The sequence below is a fragment of the Cladophialophora bantiana genome, assembly GCF_000835475.1.
Source record: "Cladophialophora bantiana CBS 173.52 unplaced genomic scaffold supercont1.13, whole genome shotgun sequence".
In the NCBI taxonomy this organism is placed as follows: domain Eukaryota; kingdom Fungi; phylum Ascomycota; class Eurotiomycetes; order Chaetothyriales; family Herpotrichiellaceae; genus Cladophialophora; species Cladophialophora bantiana.
The window spans coordinates 973,862-990,156 of NW_015971587.1; the positions used below are offsets into that span (position 1 = coordinate 973,862).

The 16,295-nt window shown below is 51.2% G+C and overlaps 2 protein-coding genes across 2 annotated transcripts; one reads left to right on the forward strand and one right to left on the reverse strand.

Annotated features, from left to right (window-relative positions):
• Window positions 1–478: 478 nt before the first annotated feature.
• Window positions 479–9,457, reverse strand: Z519_08714 (uncharacterized protein; the record flags this gene model as incomplete). The annotated part of the gene is made up of 6 exons (XM_016766442.1): window positions 479–3,002; window positions 3,048–7,482; window positions 7,534–7,874; window positions 7,923–9,260; window positions 9,312–9,345; window positions 9,394–9,457. 6 exons carry the CDS (start codon window positions 9,455–9,457, stop codon window positions 479–481), a joined length of 8,736 nt encoding a protein of 2,911 aa, XP_016617600.1.
• A 418-nt stretch (window positions 9,458–9,875) lies between these two features.
• On the forward strand, window positions 9,876–15,038 carry Z519_08715 (uncharacterized protein; the record flags this gene model as incomplete). The annotated part of the gene is made up of 3 exons (XM_016766443.1): window positions 9,876–10,050; window positions 10,104–14,444; window positions 14,512–15,038. The coding sequence occupies 3 exons, from the start codon at window positions 9,876–9,878 to the stop codon at window positions 15,036–15,038; spliced, it is 5,043 nt and encodes a 1,680-aa protein (XP_016617601.1).
• Window positions 15,039–16,295: the final 1,257 nt, after the last annotated feature.

The window sequence follows — 16,295 nt, forward strand, 5'->3', positions numbered from 1 at the left end:
GTTCATTGGCTAAATGAAGGTACTTGTCGGACGAAGTGTATCCAACCAGCTGGACAGACTTATCCTTGTGTAGTAACGTGCATCCCGATGCGACAACATGGTCTGTGCAGATCCACTCAGCCCAACTGCGAATATCGCTCATCGAAATACCAATATTCGATTGCCTAGCCATGGCTCCAACTGGCTTGGTCATGGCTCAAGCCAAATGGCGGGATGCTCAGGCCCGGAAAACGGAAATGGACCTTGTTGAGGTCAGGTTTGGACCAAGGGATTTGGTAATACCATTGTTATGTTCACCAAGTCCATCGACAGAGTACATACATACACCATTCTGAATGTGATTCTGGAAACATGCCCTTTTCGTTCCAACTCCTTATTCATCTCATGCGTCCTCTGTCCTCTTGATCTTCCTGTTCATCTTCCAGCTACTAACGAACTGCGCTTCCTGTTTCTTCCCATCGTTATTGTGGTTCTTTCATCAAGCATATGCCGCCCACCCGCAATACAACACTGCCAAGTTCCTCTCATCTGTGGCCTGCCGGATCAATTCGTTCACGGTGGCTTCTACACTCAGAGCCTTGCCTAGTTTCTTCGCCACCACAGTCAACGCACGATCCGCTTCCGAGGGCTCGGTTTCTTCTCTGCGCGCGGCAATCACGCCAGCAGCGGCGCCAGCGGCACTAGAAAAGGTAGCACCGCCGCCGCCCGTTGTCGACGGAGTTGACGGTCCACCAGCAATACTAGCCGCGTCCGCCGCGGCTTGCTCGTTGTTCTCTTGCATCTTCTGCAGACGTAGTGGGGAGATGGACCACGAGTACAGAGGATCGTAGCGCAGGACGTCCAGAATGGTCATGATTGCTTCTTGATCGTGGCGGAGAGCCTCAAGGGTGAAATTGCAGCACCGTCGGAAGACGCCTTCCACACCGGTGAGACCCATCCCGTCTACTAGGTCACGAGTGAGTCGGAAGGGCACCACCTCGGGCACAGGGAGAACGCGGCCCGCTTCGAAGGCGACGCCCAAGTCGATGTGGACCACTTCTCCAGTTTTCTCGTCGAGGAGGATATTGTGTCCGTGTCGATCTCCCAGTCCAAGGACATGGCCCAAGATGCTCACGGCAGCAGTGGACCGGCTATAGTTCAGACGCTTATAAAACCAGTCATCGGGGTCAAGGAATTTCTCCATAAAGAAAAATCGCATGACCGGGTGGAAGTTGGCGGTGACCGTCTGGTAGGCTCGCACGCGCTGCTCGTGATTCTTGGTCTGCGCCTCCGCGATATCCTTTCTGGCACGACTGGCTTTGTAGTCCTTGGGGTAGTATCGCGCGTGAGCAGGGAGCAGGTACTCATTGAGAGGGATGGTGTTCTGGACAAATTCGATGACGCCCGAGTTCTTGGTTAGTGGGATGACCTTGTAGGTTCGAATGGCGAGGTTGCGTTGTCGTGTGACACGGTGGTCTTTTAAGAGGTTGGAGACTTGTTCAAAGACTTGCTCCATGATAGCGTCCTGTCGAAGATCGTCGTTTCCTCCCTTCAGGAGCAATTTGTGTCGGGACCCATCAGAGGCAGTGATTGTTGCAATTTTGGGAGCCGATACACCGGTGGCAACAGAAATCTCTGGGTCAATCATAGTCGAAGTAGGAACGTTCGAATAATCTCGATCCGCTCGTAAGGCAATGTTCATGGTTGGTGGAGGGATCTTCGTGTTGGGCTTCGTTATTTGAGCTTCTAACGCTGGACCATTTTGCAGCTTTCGCAGTGGGAGTTTAGAGCCACTCTTGAGGTCTTTGTCGGAGAGTCCTTCTACCGCCACCCGATTTAGCGCAACGCAAGTATTGTGAACAGTGGTCCATATGGCCGAGGATGGACTTCGTTCTTTCACGAGTTGAGTTAGTGTGTTTGCTGCCGCGAACCTGGAGGCAGCAACTTCATCCCCAGGCGGAGCTTTGGACTTGCTGGTTGCAAATATCTGGTAAAGACTGTGGTAGGGGTGATCAGAGCAGATACGGAACATTAGATCCTTGAGCAGAACCTGGAAGTCATCCTTGATATCCAACAAACGAGACGACAGCTGATTGACAAGTGGAGCGAATTTGATAGTAGGAACTGAACTGAGGTGCTTGTGGACAGCGGCGTTCGCCGTTGGACTCTCGGCTTGATTTAGCCACAAAGCAATGAAGCGAAGGGTGTCATTGGGATAGTCATCGGACGCCCTCATCGACAACAGGTAATTTTCCAGGCACCGAAGGATGAGATTCTCTCGATTTTGCGAAACCCTTCTCCATTCTTCCTCGTCGAGTTTGTACCAGGTTTTAGCCCTAGCTAAATGTATTTTCAATCTGGCACGCTGTTGCTCACTTTGGGCATTTCTCACCATCATGTCTAGCTCGCGGACTTCGCGCTTTTTCCGATCTCTGATTTTGTTGATTCGCGTAAAGTCATCAAGGTTGTCTGTATCCTGCAGTTGCATGTCGCAAAATGCAGCAAAGTTATGAAAGACTCGCCCCGCTGCAGAGCCTGTGCAAGGCTTCTGTATCTCTCGGATTGCTGGCGCCAGATACCGTTCTATGATCTCGTCCGGTTTCTCGAGACGAGCTTCGGCAATCTTGTGTCCCAGGTCCGTCAGAATGTCGGCTCGCGCGACGTTGATGGCCTGTTGGGAGGCGTCTTTACGTTCTCTTAGGTTCTGTAAGATTCCGATAGAGGCCGAGACTTCTTCTTGTGCCCATAGGGTTTTGGCAAGGTCGTAGTTGATGGCGACGTCTACCTTCAGTCCTACATTTTCAGCCAACTGAGTGAGCTGTGAGAGATACATTGCGCGATTCAGGCGGAATTGTGGCGCCTCGTAACTGGACGCCATGTTCAACGACTGCCGAGTCACTTGAACCTCAAACAGCAGTGCCTGTGGTAGGCTCAAAGCAAATGCGGCCCGCAAGTGATTGTTCCGACGGATGGCGGCGAAAGTCGCCTCCCTGCCGGCCAAGATGGGTGATAATTTATTGAACCTGCCGGCGTCAGTCGTCATGTATGCTTTGTATAGCTGCACTTACTCTGCAAGCTGGGCCTTTTGGTTCCTTAGTACTATTGCCGCACAGGCAGACTCCAGGCTCTCGACCGAGGTCGCACCCACAATTTGCCGTGCTTCTGCCAGTACTGCCAGTTTCCCATGAAGATCACCCAATTGATTTTGCTTTATGATGTCCATCCTGAAAGCATCTCCATGCTGCAGCAACAGCAGGTCCAGCTCCCGAGTGAGACTGATCTTGTTTGAGATGCCGTGCATATTGCGAAACAAGGACGACAAGGTAGTCGACGCTGATGGAGAGTCACCCGTCCAAAAGAGATCCCACTGATCCATGTTGAAGCTATTCTCGGCTGAGTTGGGCTTATGAGACCCTTCATAGTGTTGCTTTACTGCCTCTGATATACCCCGCATATTTGCGGCGCTCAAGGCTAGTGCCGTTGTAAAGGCAACATCACCCAGGGTAGTTTCTGACTCCTCCAACCTCAACTGAGAGTCAAGCATTGCGCTCTGGAAAGATAAAGATTTCTGATTCGCTCCTTCATGGCTCATTTTGTTGATGACTGACATTATATCGTGACTCTGGACATTGCCATAGAAGAAATCAGGATCATCGACGTTTTCATAGATCCTGGAGATGACTCCCGTTGAAACGTCGTTAGGTGTCACGAATGACCTTCGAGAAGAACGACCTGTCTGGAGTTGGGCTTGAGAGTAATGCAGCTCCAAAAAGAGCAGAGCTTCATGCCACATCTGACAATTGCTAGCTGCAATGGCAGCGCTGCTGAAATCCACTTCTAGCCAGGTGTTTCGCTGCGCCATGTTGGTCTCGCCAGGGAGACGGCATTTTCGGAGATACAAGAGCGTGTTCAGCACTAATTTTCTGGCCTCGCTGGGTGACTGCGCCCCTGATTCGAGGGCATCGGAGAACGTCTGGGACAATCTCTCGCGGAGAACTTGGCTGGAGTTGGTTTCGCTGAGTAAAATGAGATGAACGCTATATGGTAGTAGGATACCCGCCGATTCGGGAACCGCATTGATCAGAGGCATGAGGAAACCCAAGATAGGATCACTAGCTGCAATCTCGGAGATCTGGATGAGTAGTTGTGTGGCCCAGTCGCGCGATTTTGCATGAGAACCACCATCTGTTCCTTCTTGTTTGCTCACCAGGCCGGAAGCTAGAGACAGCGGCGCAGGAGGACATGGAAAATTCCTAAATCTCAACTCATGTACAAGGCTTCTGTCGAATTCCGATCCTAAAAAGGCAGATTCATCGGCTTCGTTCAAGTTGCTGGAGATGAGCTGTAGAGTGTTTTCGGCAAAACTCAACGCAGGATAGTCGGACTTCCAGAGTAGATCCACTAGGTAGCGCATGATATTTGTGTGGGAAGAGACCGCTTCTAGGCTGACATCTGGCGACTGACACCGCATTTTCTGTGCTTTGTCATTCGTAGTCGCGGTTAGTCCACGCATGATAAACCCCCGACCAACTACCTGGGCAGCCCAAATGCGGAATGATTTGTCTAGAACAAACCTTCTCAATAGGTTCTCTAGTGTAGCCGAAAATTGAGAAGCATCGTCGTCATTGGCAAGTATGTCATCTTGATAGTCCGGCGATGCGTAAAACCGATGGCAAAGAATCTTGATTGAGAGATCGAAGTGAAAATCCGATAGAAGTGGATCCTTGCTGCTTTGATCCGATAATAGGGCGTATAGCAGCTGCCCTTCGCTTGTGCCTTGCACGCTGCTTCCTTCATGGGCTATGGCTTTTGCGTGCCGAATGATGAGCCTGTACATTCGTAGTGCCTCGCTTCCCGCGTTTGTGAGCTCGAGAGACTCCAAGTACTGTCCTAGAAAAGCTCGAAAATCTTGAGCATTAGTCATAGTTGAGATAAAATGTTCCTCCTGCGTGGTACTATCTTGGGAGGACGTGATGAAACCCGTGAGAGAGGCGAAGATTGATACGCCCAGACCAGCAATAAATGAAGGTCGGCAGGATAGAGATGGAGTTCCGTGACGAAGAAGAAAGCGGTAGATGCCCATTGTCTCCTCAGCACACTGGAAAACAGTAAGATAGGGTCGTAGGTTATGGAGCATCATCTCCAACGGATAGCCTTCCCGAGCAACCGGCCCTGCAAGGCTGATGACGATGCGGATTTTTCGAATGATACTGCAGGTATGCAGGGGCCCTAATGCTGGTCTCGCCCTATCCAAAAGTTGCCTGTAAACATGGACCAGGAGCCCTGACGTCCATATGTCAGTCTCTTCCAGATGAAGTCGCGAGCACAGATATTTTAATTCCTCTGGAAGGCAGCGAGCCCGAAAGCATGGCTGCTGAGCAAGTGGTAACTGCATATTCTGACCCGAATCGGTTACTATCTCTTGCCAAACTTTGAGACTGGGGGCCGGCAGAGCCTTTTCAATGCCCCGGTCATCTTGAAGGGATATCACAAGCAGGGCAATAATATCCGGGAGGCACTCGCGAAGTCGTTGGAGGTATAGTTGTGACCCTAGTTGCTTCCGCACCAACTTCTCCGAGCCATCGTAAAGACGGTCGGTCTTCGGCACGCTAGTTTCGGACGCAAGCGTGTAGGCTTCAGCATAGGCAAACTGTTCTGTGAGCAAAGAGTTCCAATCCTTGCCAACTAGCTGAGCAAGCTCTTCGGAGTGGCGAAATCCACGAAGAGCAATCTGCCCTGTTAACTCACCAATATTGTCAGCAGCCATCTCCTGCAAAGAGGCGTATTCAAATAGTTGGAATGGCATGCTAGCCAGGGTTTCTTGCGACAGCCATGTGTAGAAGATCTGGGGTGAAAACAATTTGAACAGTTGCCTCGGTCGGTCGAGTTCGAGCACTTTGCAGGTCCTGACGATACAGCCATATCCGATTTTTGTCGTAGAAGGCACATGTGCCACCGTCTCAAATAGGTGATACGTTGCTTGCCTCAGAACGGTATGCCATCGAGCCCCGAGGTAGGAAACAATGTACAAGCGTACGGCAATACCTTCTGTGTTGTCGGGATCGGAAGGCAACTTCCCGACAACATCATCGAATATTGCCTCGTGTTGAGTCAGGACATACTTTTCGAAGATATGGGACAATTTCTCTGCAAGGCGATGTTGATTTGCCGAGTCACTAACCTCCAGAACGTTGAGCAGGCTTGTTCGGGGGGACGGTAGATCTTCACCGCCATAAGATACACTCTTGCGCAGTAGAACATCCAGAAGGTTCGCCATTGCCGACAGCACCCTCTGGGACGCAACGCCTTTGCGGACCATGGTGTTAACAAACCAGTAATAAATATCGAGTGCCGTTTCCGCTAAAGCATCATCTATGGCTTCGGCTGCCCACAGATCCGTGAGACTTTCAAGGACATTGAGACAGAAACATAAAGCAGCCTCGCATCTTCCAAAGGCTTCATTCCCTAGATATAACTCGCCAAGTTTCTTGAGCAAGCGATGTGCATCTTCACGAGCCATTGCAGTTTTCAGGTTAAGAAAGTCTTGGACAGCTCCTCGTGCAGCAACGAGCGAGATTGGATCAAGAGCTAAAACCTGGTCAATGACCAAAGCGGTTGCTGAAGAGTCGAACAGTCCCTTCGACTTCACCCTCTGCAGAGCTGTTGTCAGCTCCACCGCGTATCTTGCCAAACAAGAACGCAAATCGCTGCAGACTGGAATGTCAAGTCTCGAGATATCCATACCAGCTCCGTTCTGGCTCCTTTGCGTTGCCTGCGAGTCCCAAGCATCATCGTCCAAGAAGTCCAGGTCCGAAGGGTCATTGGTGCTTGCTGGTGCCATGGCGTGACGAACAACTTGCAGCGCAGATTCGATGACAGCCTGATATTCTTCACCGTAATGGCCGTCACTGCTACGAGAGAGCTGTTTGTGGATCGTGACGATACAAGCGCAGATACGATTGGCCATTTCTCGAGAGCGGTCGACGCTCCGGCTAACGACAAATTCCGTCAGGACGCGGCGGCTCTCAGGGAGAATCAAAGGCTGTCTGTATCCTGGAGCTTGGGCACTACAGCGAACCCATAGCGCAGAGGAGACGGTCGTGACAACACCCAGAATTTCCACGATATCATTTCCGATATTTGAAATGCGTTCAGCATAGATAGCCTTCCATGAGTGGAGGAAATCCCTCGTCTTGTTTGCTAGAAAGTCCATTACGGTTCGAAACAGGCGAGCCAGGGTGGACGTATCAAATTGGCGAGAGGTAGGGTTGGAAAGCTCAGTTGCCTCGATCGTTGCGGAAGGGATGGAGAGAAGATACTGTAAGAAGTCGAGATTGGCTGATGCCATCATCGACGATTTGAACAATGAATGCGCCAGTGTCCAAGCTTCACCAGGCGCCGTTGCATCTGCGAGCCCACATATAGCACTCAGCAACCCGAATAAGAGCTCCGGTCTAGCGTGGCAGACGATGTGCGCATTGTGGAGGCGATCAAGGTTCGACGCTACAGAAGAGTCAGTCATGATAAGCAAAGCTCCGGTAGGAACGAACGTACGGAGAGTCCAACGAACAGTGAGCCAGCCGATAATCTTCAGCCCGAAAGACTCAAACCGTCTCTCGTTGTCAAAGAATTTGGAGCGCAGTGCGCCGGTCATCAAGGCTAGCGAAGTGTCTGTGAGATTGCTGGGCCCGTTATTACCACCCCCGAACAAGGTACTCTCCAGCAGGTTTGCGCTCATTGACGAGTCTAGAGCCCCTACTTGGAGGAGCACATTGAGTGCATGGCATGCAGCCCTTGTTGTGGGGACCACTGTCATTGCTCTGCTAGCTGCATCCCAGACCTGTACCCAGAAATTGGAGGGTTCATGAACGCGACTAGCATTATCGAGCGCTAGTCTAGATTACCATGAGCGACTGAATCTGAAGTTCAAGAAAACAACGTACCGCGAAAACACCAGGAAAATCCACGTTTGCACGGTAGGGTCCTCGCTTCCTAGTTCCGGCAAGAGCTTGTAGAGACCCTTTGTCCATTCTTGATCGATGCCTCCAGGCTGATCAAAAAGAAACATGATAATCTGTAAAGCAACCAATTTCTCCTGCCAGTTTCCCGCCATCGCCAGTTCGAGAATCTCATCTAGGCGACTTTGGACCTTTTGTCGCTTCCGCGGAACCTCCTCTGGATCGGCTGTAGGAATTTGGGCAGGTCCTTTGAGATTCAACCCAACGATGAGACATGCAATAATCGACAATATAAACCAGCTGGTAACTGCGCGCGGGGAGTTCCGAGCGGGTTTGAATTGTCTGAGCTGTAAAGGGGTATTTTCTGACACGAGAATTGGCTGCAGATCGTCGAAATGTAGGACGTCCCTTTCATTCCTTGTGCGATAGTCGGACATGACTGTGGTCAAAAGTGGTTCTAATATCGTTGAATCGATTGCGGGCCATGGCCCACTAGGAGCGAGAAACAGATATCGACATGAGAACAAGGTGATGAGCATTTGTTGCTGGAGAAGGATGGACCTACTTGACCATAGTCGCCTGATGATGGGGATAAGGTGAGACAACAAAGTCTGAGTAAAAGCAACATCCTCAGTAAGAGAGACGAAAATCACGTTGTTCAAAGTCTCGAATGCCCCTTCTTGACCGATTCTGTCGACCTGCAGGAAGTCCAGGATCTTCTCGGCAATAGGGGCCGCTCGTGACATGACTGGTGCGTTGACGAAAGATGTCAAATTCTTCAACGCAGTCAGGATGTCCTCGAAATTTGAAGCATTCTCCTTACCGGTGCTCCTGCCACTTGTGTGGCTGAGACGCAAAGACAATTGTTGAATGTTTCTCGAGGCCGCACTGCTTGAGCGGCTGCTTGAGAGGCTGCTGTCAACCACGGCATCATCTAGACCAGCCGACAGGCACGCGAGTGCAAAATCTACGTATGCCTGCCATTGTTTGCGGCGCATGTGTTCCCCATGCGGGGCGTAGCCGAGGAGGATTCTGAAGCACTTGAGGTAGTCGTTCTGAAGGGGCTCACATAGCGAACCATCTGGCGAGGGCAGAGTGTCGATGATGTGGTCCAATACCGAAAGAGCAGTCTTGAGACAGAGCTTTGGGGTTGCCACCTCGACCACTAGGCGGAGGGCAGCAGACGCGGCTTGCAAACGAGATGAAGCTGTGTTCCTCGTCGTTGGCTTGGTGGTGGCTCGAAGGAACACCGGCTTCTCCTTGGAGACGGTCTTGTAGAGCAGCTCCAATATTGTATGGAAGATATCCTCTTCAATCTTATCACTGGATCACGAATCAGCACGCTTAACAGTGGAATAAACGTGGCACACATACGAGTTCCGCTGTTCCCACAAGATGCGTTTGAGGTCTAAGGGGACGTTGTTAATTCAGAACAATTTGATTGAGTCAAGATTACCTTCAAGCCCTTGACCTCTCACCTTCTGAGTGTCCGCTCCTAGTTTTCCTGTGAGACAAAACATGACATTGTTAGTCGGCGAGGCTGAGGGATAGGGAGACCCCTTTGGGGAGGAAATATCGAGTTCGTACCAACCGCAGTTGCAATGTTAACCTCCGACATCTCTCCGGTCAGCAGGGTTGCAAGACTGGTCCGGAGCCAGAGTCATGATCCGGGCAGACCAAAAACCTCCGCATTTAGTCCAGGTCACAACTGCTTGATGCTGGCGGCTATTAATGGTGTGTGAAGATGAAGATGGCGAGAGCCAGGCGACCAGCGAGCTTGGCAGCACTAACTTGATTCGGAAGTTGCGACAACCTTGCAGAACTGCAACTCGGTCGCGCTTGCGACTTTTTTTGACACGCGCAGAAAGGCTGCCACCATTCGACAACTTTCTCACGCGTCTCTCACTCTCAGATGACCTCCAAACGAACATTGTCAGCATGGACAGTCTCTTGCGCTTACAAGGTCTTCATGCCGATCTCGTTGCCTTCACTGAAACGCGATTGGCCAACATTGATCGCCTGTGGCAGGAGCTAGAAGACAGCATCGAGGATTTCAGAAAGCTGTTGGACAAGACAACACCGACGGCTGCTGATCGAGATGCTTACAGCAATGGTACGGTGTCCTTTGGTCCCTTCTGGGGGATTTTCTGGCTGACTCATGCGTAGGGAAACTCAGCGTTGACGACCAAGAATACGGCGTCAATGACGAATTCAAGCACATCAGCCGGGCCATTGCAACGACCCTAGACCTAGACGAGATCGAGGCCGGACGACTGCTCATCCAAAGCCAGACCGATATCCACACCACGGAAGACTCTTTTGTGATGGATGCAGTGAGCAAATTTCATAATCGCAGAGACCTCCTTCTCCAATCCCTACGGATTACACTCCAACAGTCGCTCAGTTTGGAAGCTGAGGGTGGGGTCAGACGAGTCTTTGAAAGCGCCGTTGCCCGTGTTTTGGATATTGATGGTGGTGTTCCTAGCAATGGGTCAATCTTCACCAGAAAATGCCTGAGTACATTGGAGGATATTGAAAAGTTACAAGCCAAGGTTGCGGATGCACTTCAAAGCAAGGCGGTCCTGGGTGGACCGCGGGGTCCTGAGTTTTATGCCACTCTGGAATTTCAACGAGACAGTCTGTTCAAACAGCATGAAGCTCTGGCGTGTATTCTCGCGTATTTGTTCCAAGGAGACTACACCAACCAGGAAGATCTTCGGAAACTTCACAGTGTGCTTCCGCGCTGGAGCCGCCTCGATTTCAATCTGGTTCACTATCTCCCCGCGTTTTCAACAGCATTTCGGCAGTACGGCTCCCCCGGTAGCCACCTTTCCCAGGAAAGCACTGCCTCCCTTGACTCGGTGTTCGGGTCATTGCCCCAAGATGCTTCTTCTGCCCCCATCCGGCCTTTCCAAGCGGTTCTGAGCCTATGGTGGACCGTTGAGTACAGTGGGCAATTCCGCGACCTGTCGGACCAGGACCCCGGAGCGGACAAGCGGGCAGATGCGGTCAAGGCAGCATTGAAAGAGGACGCCCTGGAATTCATGCTTGCAGTTTGTACAAGCACCAATTCAGATGTCTGGCGGCATCCAGCGCGGCAGGAACTGGTAGCTTTGCTTCTCAGCGATACAGCGGGTTTCACGCTCGAAGGCGAGCAGACATCATCCTACTTTCGCTTGCAATTCATGCAGTCTCTAGAGAACTTCACCGAGGCCTTCATTTCGAACATGCCTGACTCAATTCGAAAACTCAGGACCGAAGAAGACGATCAGAGGCTGAATCAGCTGATAGCAATGCAGGAAGGCTTACCCCCTACCAATCAAGGCACGATCGTGAATAAGCTTCATCTAGAATGCTTTCTCATCCTCATCTCCTTCGCTTTTGAAGGGAGACCCGAGGCTGCGGAGCAATGGTGGGAAGACCCCGACAATAATTTGTACGGATTCTTGCAGTGGGCATCTCGAAGACAAACAGTGCCAAGGGTGAGCGCTTTCTGCGAGCTTTTGTGCTCGATCTCAGAGGAGCAAGAGTGCGCAGAAGCTGCCCACAAATTCTTGCTAGACGACTCACTCCCTGCTCCGACGAGAGGTAGACGCAACCCTTCCATGAACTATCAACAAATCTTTGCCGAATTGGAGCTCTATTCGCAAAAAGTCCATGAGCATCCTGTTACACTCCAGCTACCAAACGTACGGAAAGTCCAGCCGACCGACATGAACGAGCTTGAGAGCCCTGTGATGCTATCCTGTTATCTCCGCTTGCTTGCGCACCTCAGTCGACAGCCCAGTGGTACGCGCCAGTACATCCTACAGACCGTGACTCCAGCCTTCCCACAGGCTCTCCTGCTTCTCAGCTCCGGTCCTGTCCCGAGTTACCTAAGAGCAAGTGTGTTTGCGGCGCTGGACGCGTTACTGACCGACAAGACTGCTCAAACAGCTGCGACGTTGTGGCAGATCGTCGATGACTGGGCCGCAAACAGCCATGACCGAGCCCGACCAACCGCTAGCAAATCCATAGCACCTCCGAAACCCACCTTGCTCAACCTACAAAACACCCTCAATTCAATCGCAATGTCATTTGACCAGTATGACGCCTTTGTTGTGTTCCTGCGCGATCTGGTCGTTTCTTTGCCGTCCACCGGGCTCGGGACTGACTTGCTTCCGTTCCCCAAAGATCTAGGCGCGTCATACAGGGCCCCTGGACTAGCACCTTATATTGATTTTGTATGCGGTCAAGTCTTTGTCAAAGCCATCCTAGAAGTCACTGACGAACTCCAACGATCGATTGGCTCATTTCATTGCCTTGAATTTGTGGCCGTTGGCTTGGAGGGATTCAACGAAGACTACGTGGCCATGCTTGACCGTACGACATCCACTCATGATGCTCTTCAAGAGATGCCGGAGGCAGCATCATATGCTCAACGCAGTCCATTTGCCAGACTCATGCAGTGGATCCTGAGCAGCGACATGAACAAGCCGTTGATGGAAACTTTGCGCGTATCCGGAGAAACTGCTGAAGCTGCTCTTGCGGACTCGCCCTTGCTCCTCAGCCTACAACGTTCAATTGACATCATCAACCGAGTGCTTGACCTACAGCCAACTTATTTCGACATAGTGAGACCGCTAGTGCAATCTCAGTTGGCACAAGATGGCCCTCTTGCCCGGCCAACCCTAAATGCTCTAGAAGATAGTCTAGTTGCAAACCCGGAAATCGTGCTCAATCTTTGCCAGTTTGCTGCTACCGGACATTCGGAGCTGGCGCTTCGCGCTCTGGCTTTGCTACAGAAGCTCTCCAGCTCACCGAAGCTTAACAACCATTTCCTCGCCGCTGATTCTACTCCTGGTCGAACTCGGAGAATTGTGGATATGCTGGGTCCAGATCCCGGCTTTGAGCTAGGGCCAATCGCCAGAAATCTGTCTGCTAGGTTGCAGTTCGATGTCCGGGAACTTGAAGAAGGATTTGAGTCAGTCAGCTATCTTCTGAAAGATGGCATCTTGGCTTTCTTCAACGCGTGCCTTGAAACGCAACCAGACCTCCCGAACGTTGCCCATCTCTTGATAGGTTTTGGTAGATTGGGCGAGCGTCTGACGATTTCGGACTCCATCGATACTGTGACTGCTGTTTTCAACTCTATTGTCGATCTGGTTCAGAATTACCCCGACGACGAGGATGGAATTATGTCTTCTTGGTTGATACACATGAAAGCAGCCGCTTTGCGTGTGCTGAAACATCTATGGTCGTCTCCCATATCAACAGCAATCGTTGTTGGCCAACTTCGGAGATTTCAATTCCTGCAGTCCATGTATATCAGCATACCCGTCGTCAGTCAGCAAACTCTGTGGGACGGCAATAGCCTGCGTCACCCTGCTTTCTGGTATGCTACGTCGGCCGAAGCTCTTGCCGAATTTCTCACCTTTCGAGCATCTCTGTACAATTACACTGTCACTGAAATACGGACTGCCGCAAAGGAAGGGCTGTCGACAACCCTCCGACAGACCCTGTCAACTCTACAAGGCAAGACTACAAGCATGGACGGCAGTATCATCACTAATCCCGATGTATTCATGCTTTTTGACTTCCTTGAACTCGATCTTTCTGCCAGTCTTGAAATAGAACCTCAATTCTATCATGGCGTAGAATTCGAAATCTATTTGACAGAGGCTACCGAGAGCCAGCCTAGCCTTTACGATGTCAAGATGATCCGCGAGTATCTCAATGCCTACCGGGCCGACATTGTACGAAATCAGGCCACAGCACCGGGCAGCAGCAAAATCGACGAGCAAAATCTGATTGACGAGGCCGACATTTTGTTGGCCAAGGTTGAAGCTCGAAATCGGTCAATCCTTGCCCACAAAGCCAGAAGCGATGCATTGCATGAATATGTGGAAATGATTATAGCTATCATTGAAAGTTGTCCTATGGAGGCGACAAACAAGGTGCAGTTCATCCTGCACATGTTACAAGTTATGCTTCCCAAGCTTGATGTCTTCATCGTCGATGGAAGAGCTGATGTGATGGAACTGGCCCGAGCTGCTGATGCCTTGCTCTTCTCTCTCCCCCAAACAGACGTCGCAAACAGTCATATGGACAACCTCATTACGGAGAAATTGTTCCAGCTTTTCCGTGCCTCCGTTGAGGGTATTGCGGCATCCAACTCAAACACGAACCTCAGGACAATATTCTACAGCATTTGCTCGCAGTACTTGAGCCGGATTACATCCTCGACTGGTGGCGACTCGGATGTAAAGGCTAAAGCAAGGCGTAACAGCATGGACTGCGTCCGGTCGACAAGCCAGCGTGTCGTGCAAATTCTGTGCGACGATGCCGAAGACGGCGTAGACACTTGCAGACTGAACGCCCTGAGTCTTCTGTCATTTCTCACCTCCCTGGCCCGCGCGGAGAAATCTAACTTCATCCTCAACTCGCTCGTCAAAGCCAATGTGCTAGAGATCCTGGTCGACCCTCTCAAGCACGTTGCGGCAGAGTTTCAGGGCTCGGAACCGCTTTGTGAGTTTCCTTACGCAAGCTAGACAAGATTCGACCCCTTTGTTGCTAACCTGTCCACCCAACGCAGATCGCCATTACCTCCTCTCCATCTTCGAATCACGCATGCTTCTGCTCCTGCATATCTCACGAACCCGCGACGGTGCAGGAGCTCTCCTCGACGCAGGCCTAATTTCTGCCATTCGCGACTCAGTCATCTTCCAGGCAGATCCCGATCTCGGCATCTCAATTCCTTCCAATTCCAGCGACATGGCTGAATCTAGTAGCTACGCTGCCGACTCGGTCACATCCGCTCTCCGCACATACTACGTCCTTCTGTCATCAACCCTCCGCGTCCTTCTCTCCACATTCCTCTCAAGAGGTGCTCAGAACGAACAAATTCAATATCTCGCCCGCGCTCTTTTGACTGAATATCGGGCAAATATGGTGGGCGTGTTCAAAAAGCATGCAGGTGTAAGTGCCAAAGTGGACCAGGCGCTAAGACCACTGGTGGAGGAATGCGTCCGGTGTTATACTGGTTTGGCTACGTTATCTGGCTTTGTCGACTTTGAAGACCAGGCAGGGTTGGATCCTGGACAGGACGGCGGCTTCTCGTAAATGCACAGGGCAACATGGCGAGTGGATAAAATATGGTGCAACGTTCATGAAGACATGAGCATTTCGATCAAGAGCTGGGCAAATGACCATGTTTGAACCGTGCGTCCTTGGATACGCCGTCTCGCCTATCTCACTTGAGCCTTTGCGTATCCTGTGCGCACCGTTATTCACACGAGCTTGACTTGTTTCCAGCGCCTGCGTTGATGATGACCGTAACCCTCGACAGAATCGCATACTGGGAACTCCGGGTCCGCTTTATGCAGTTGACCTCAGTGTCTTGTATCGTGTCACTATTGTGTAGCCATCAATCCCGCGGCTGATCTTTCTAGCAACCCAAGTTGACGTGTGCCCACAAGCCTCTTGAATAATGGCCCTGTCAGTCTACTTTGTCGACTTCAATCCACCCTCACCCTCAGTGAGCGTCGCAGTCACAGTCGGGAGTATGTAGATGGAAGTGTCATTAGAAGGCTTCGCGAAGTGCTGGAGAACTTGTTAGGTCTAGCTAGTAGCTACTGTTTTTGCGACCAAGGTCGAAAACACGTCCATTGTTCTGCCCAACCTTACCTAAGGAACAGGGTGAAGGTGCTTCGACACCTGTTTGGGGTATTCTTAGAAACCAGTTTAGGCTCGACAACCAAACATGGAGTTTGTCCAGCTGGATTTTGTCACACCCGGTCGCTCGTGTCTCAACACGCCAGCAGCAGCGGCACTCACGGTCGAACAAAGCCAGTTCCGTGTTCTCGACGCACAAAGCCGCCGACCGTTCCCTCTGCCCAATGTCGGAATTGTGGAACCCGGTTTCTTAAAGTCAACATGAAAGGGAGGAGTTGTGAATATCAAATATTACTAGGTACTAGTCGATTGGGATCTTGGAAAAAGAGATCTTCTCGGCAGTATCTAACCCAGTTCACAGCGGAATTAGATCCAGACAATACCGTATATCTGTCGCGGTCGAATCGAGGAAGATTGCTGTAGTAGATATCAGGCAAACTGCACAGAACCTGGGAGGCAGTGTAAAAAAGGGCGTCTTCAAACCACACGGAACCGACGGGGGAGGTCGTCGTCATCATTCCGGCAGCGATGGCAATGAGATTGGCACGCCACAGGCGCGTAGAATCACAGGGACTCAATGTAGACAAGGGAATCACACTCGGACCGTCACGGCGTCACTCCCAAAAGGGGGCCCGTCACAATGAGAAGGGTAGACGACAGCGAGACCAGTTCACACTGACAATGGAACAGGGTACCGCCTTATTT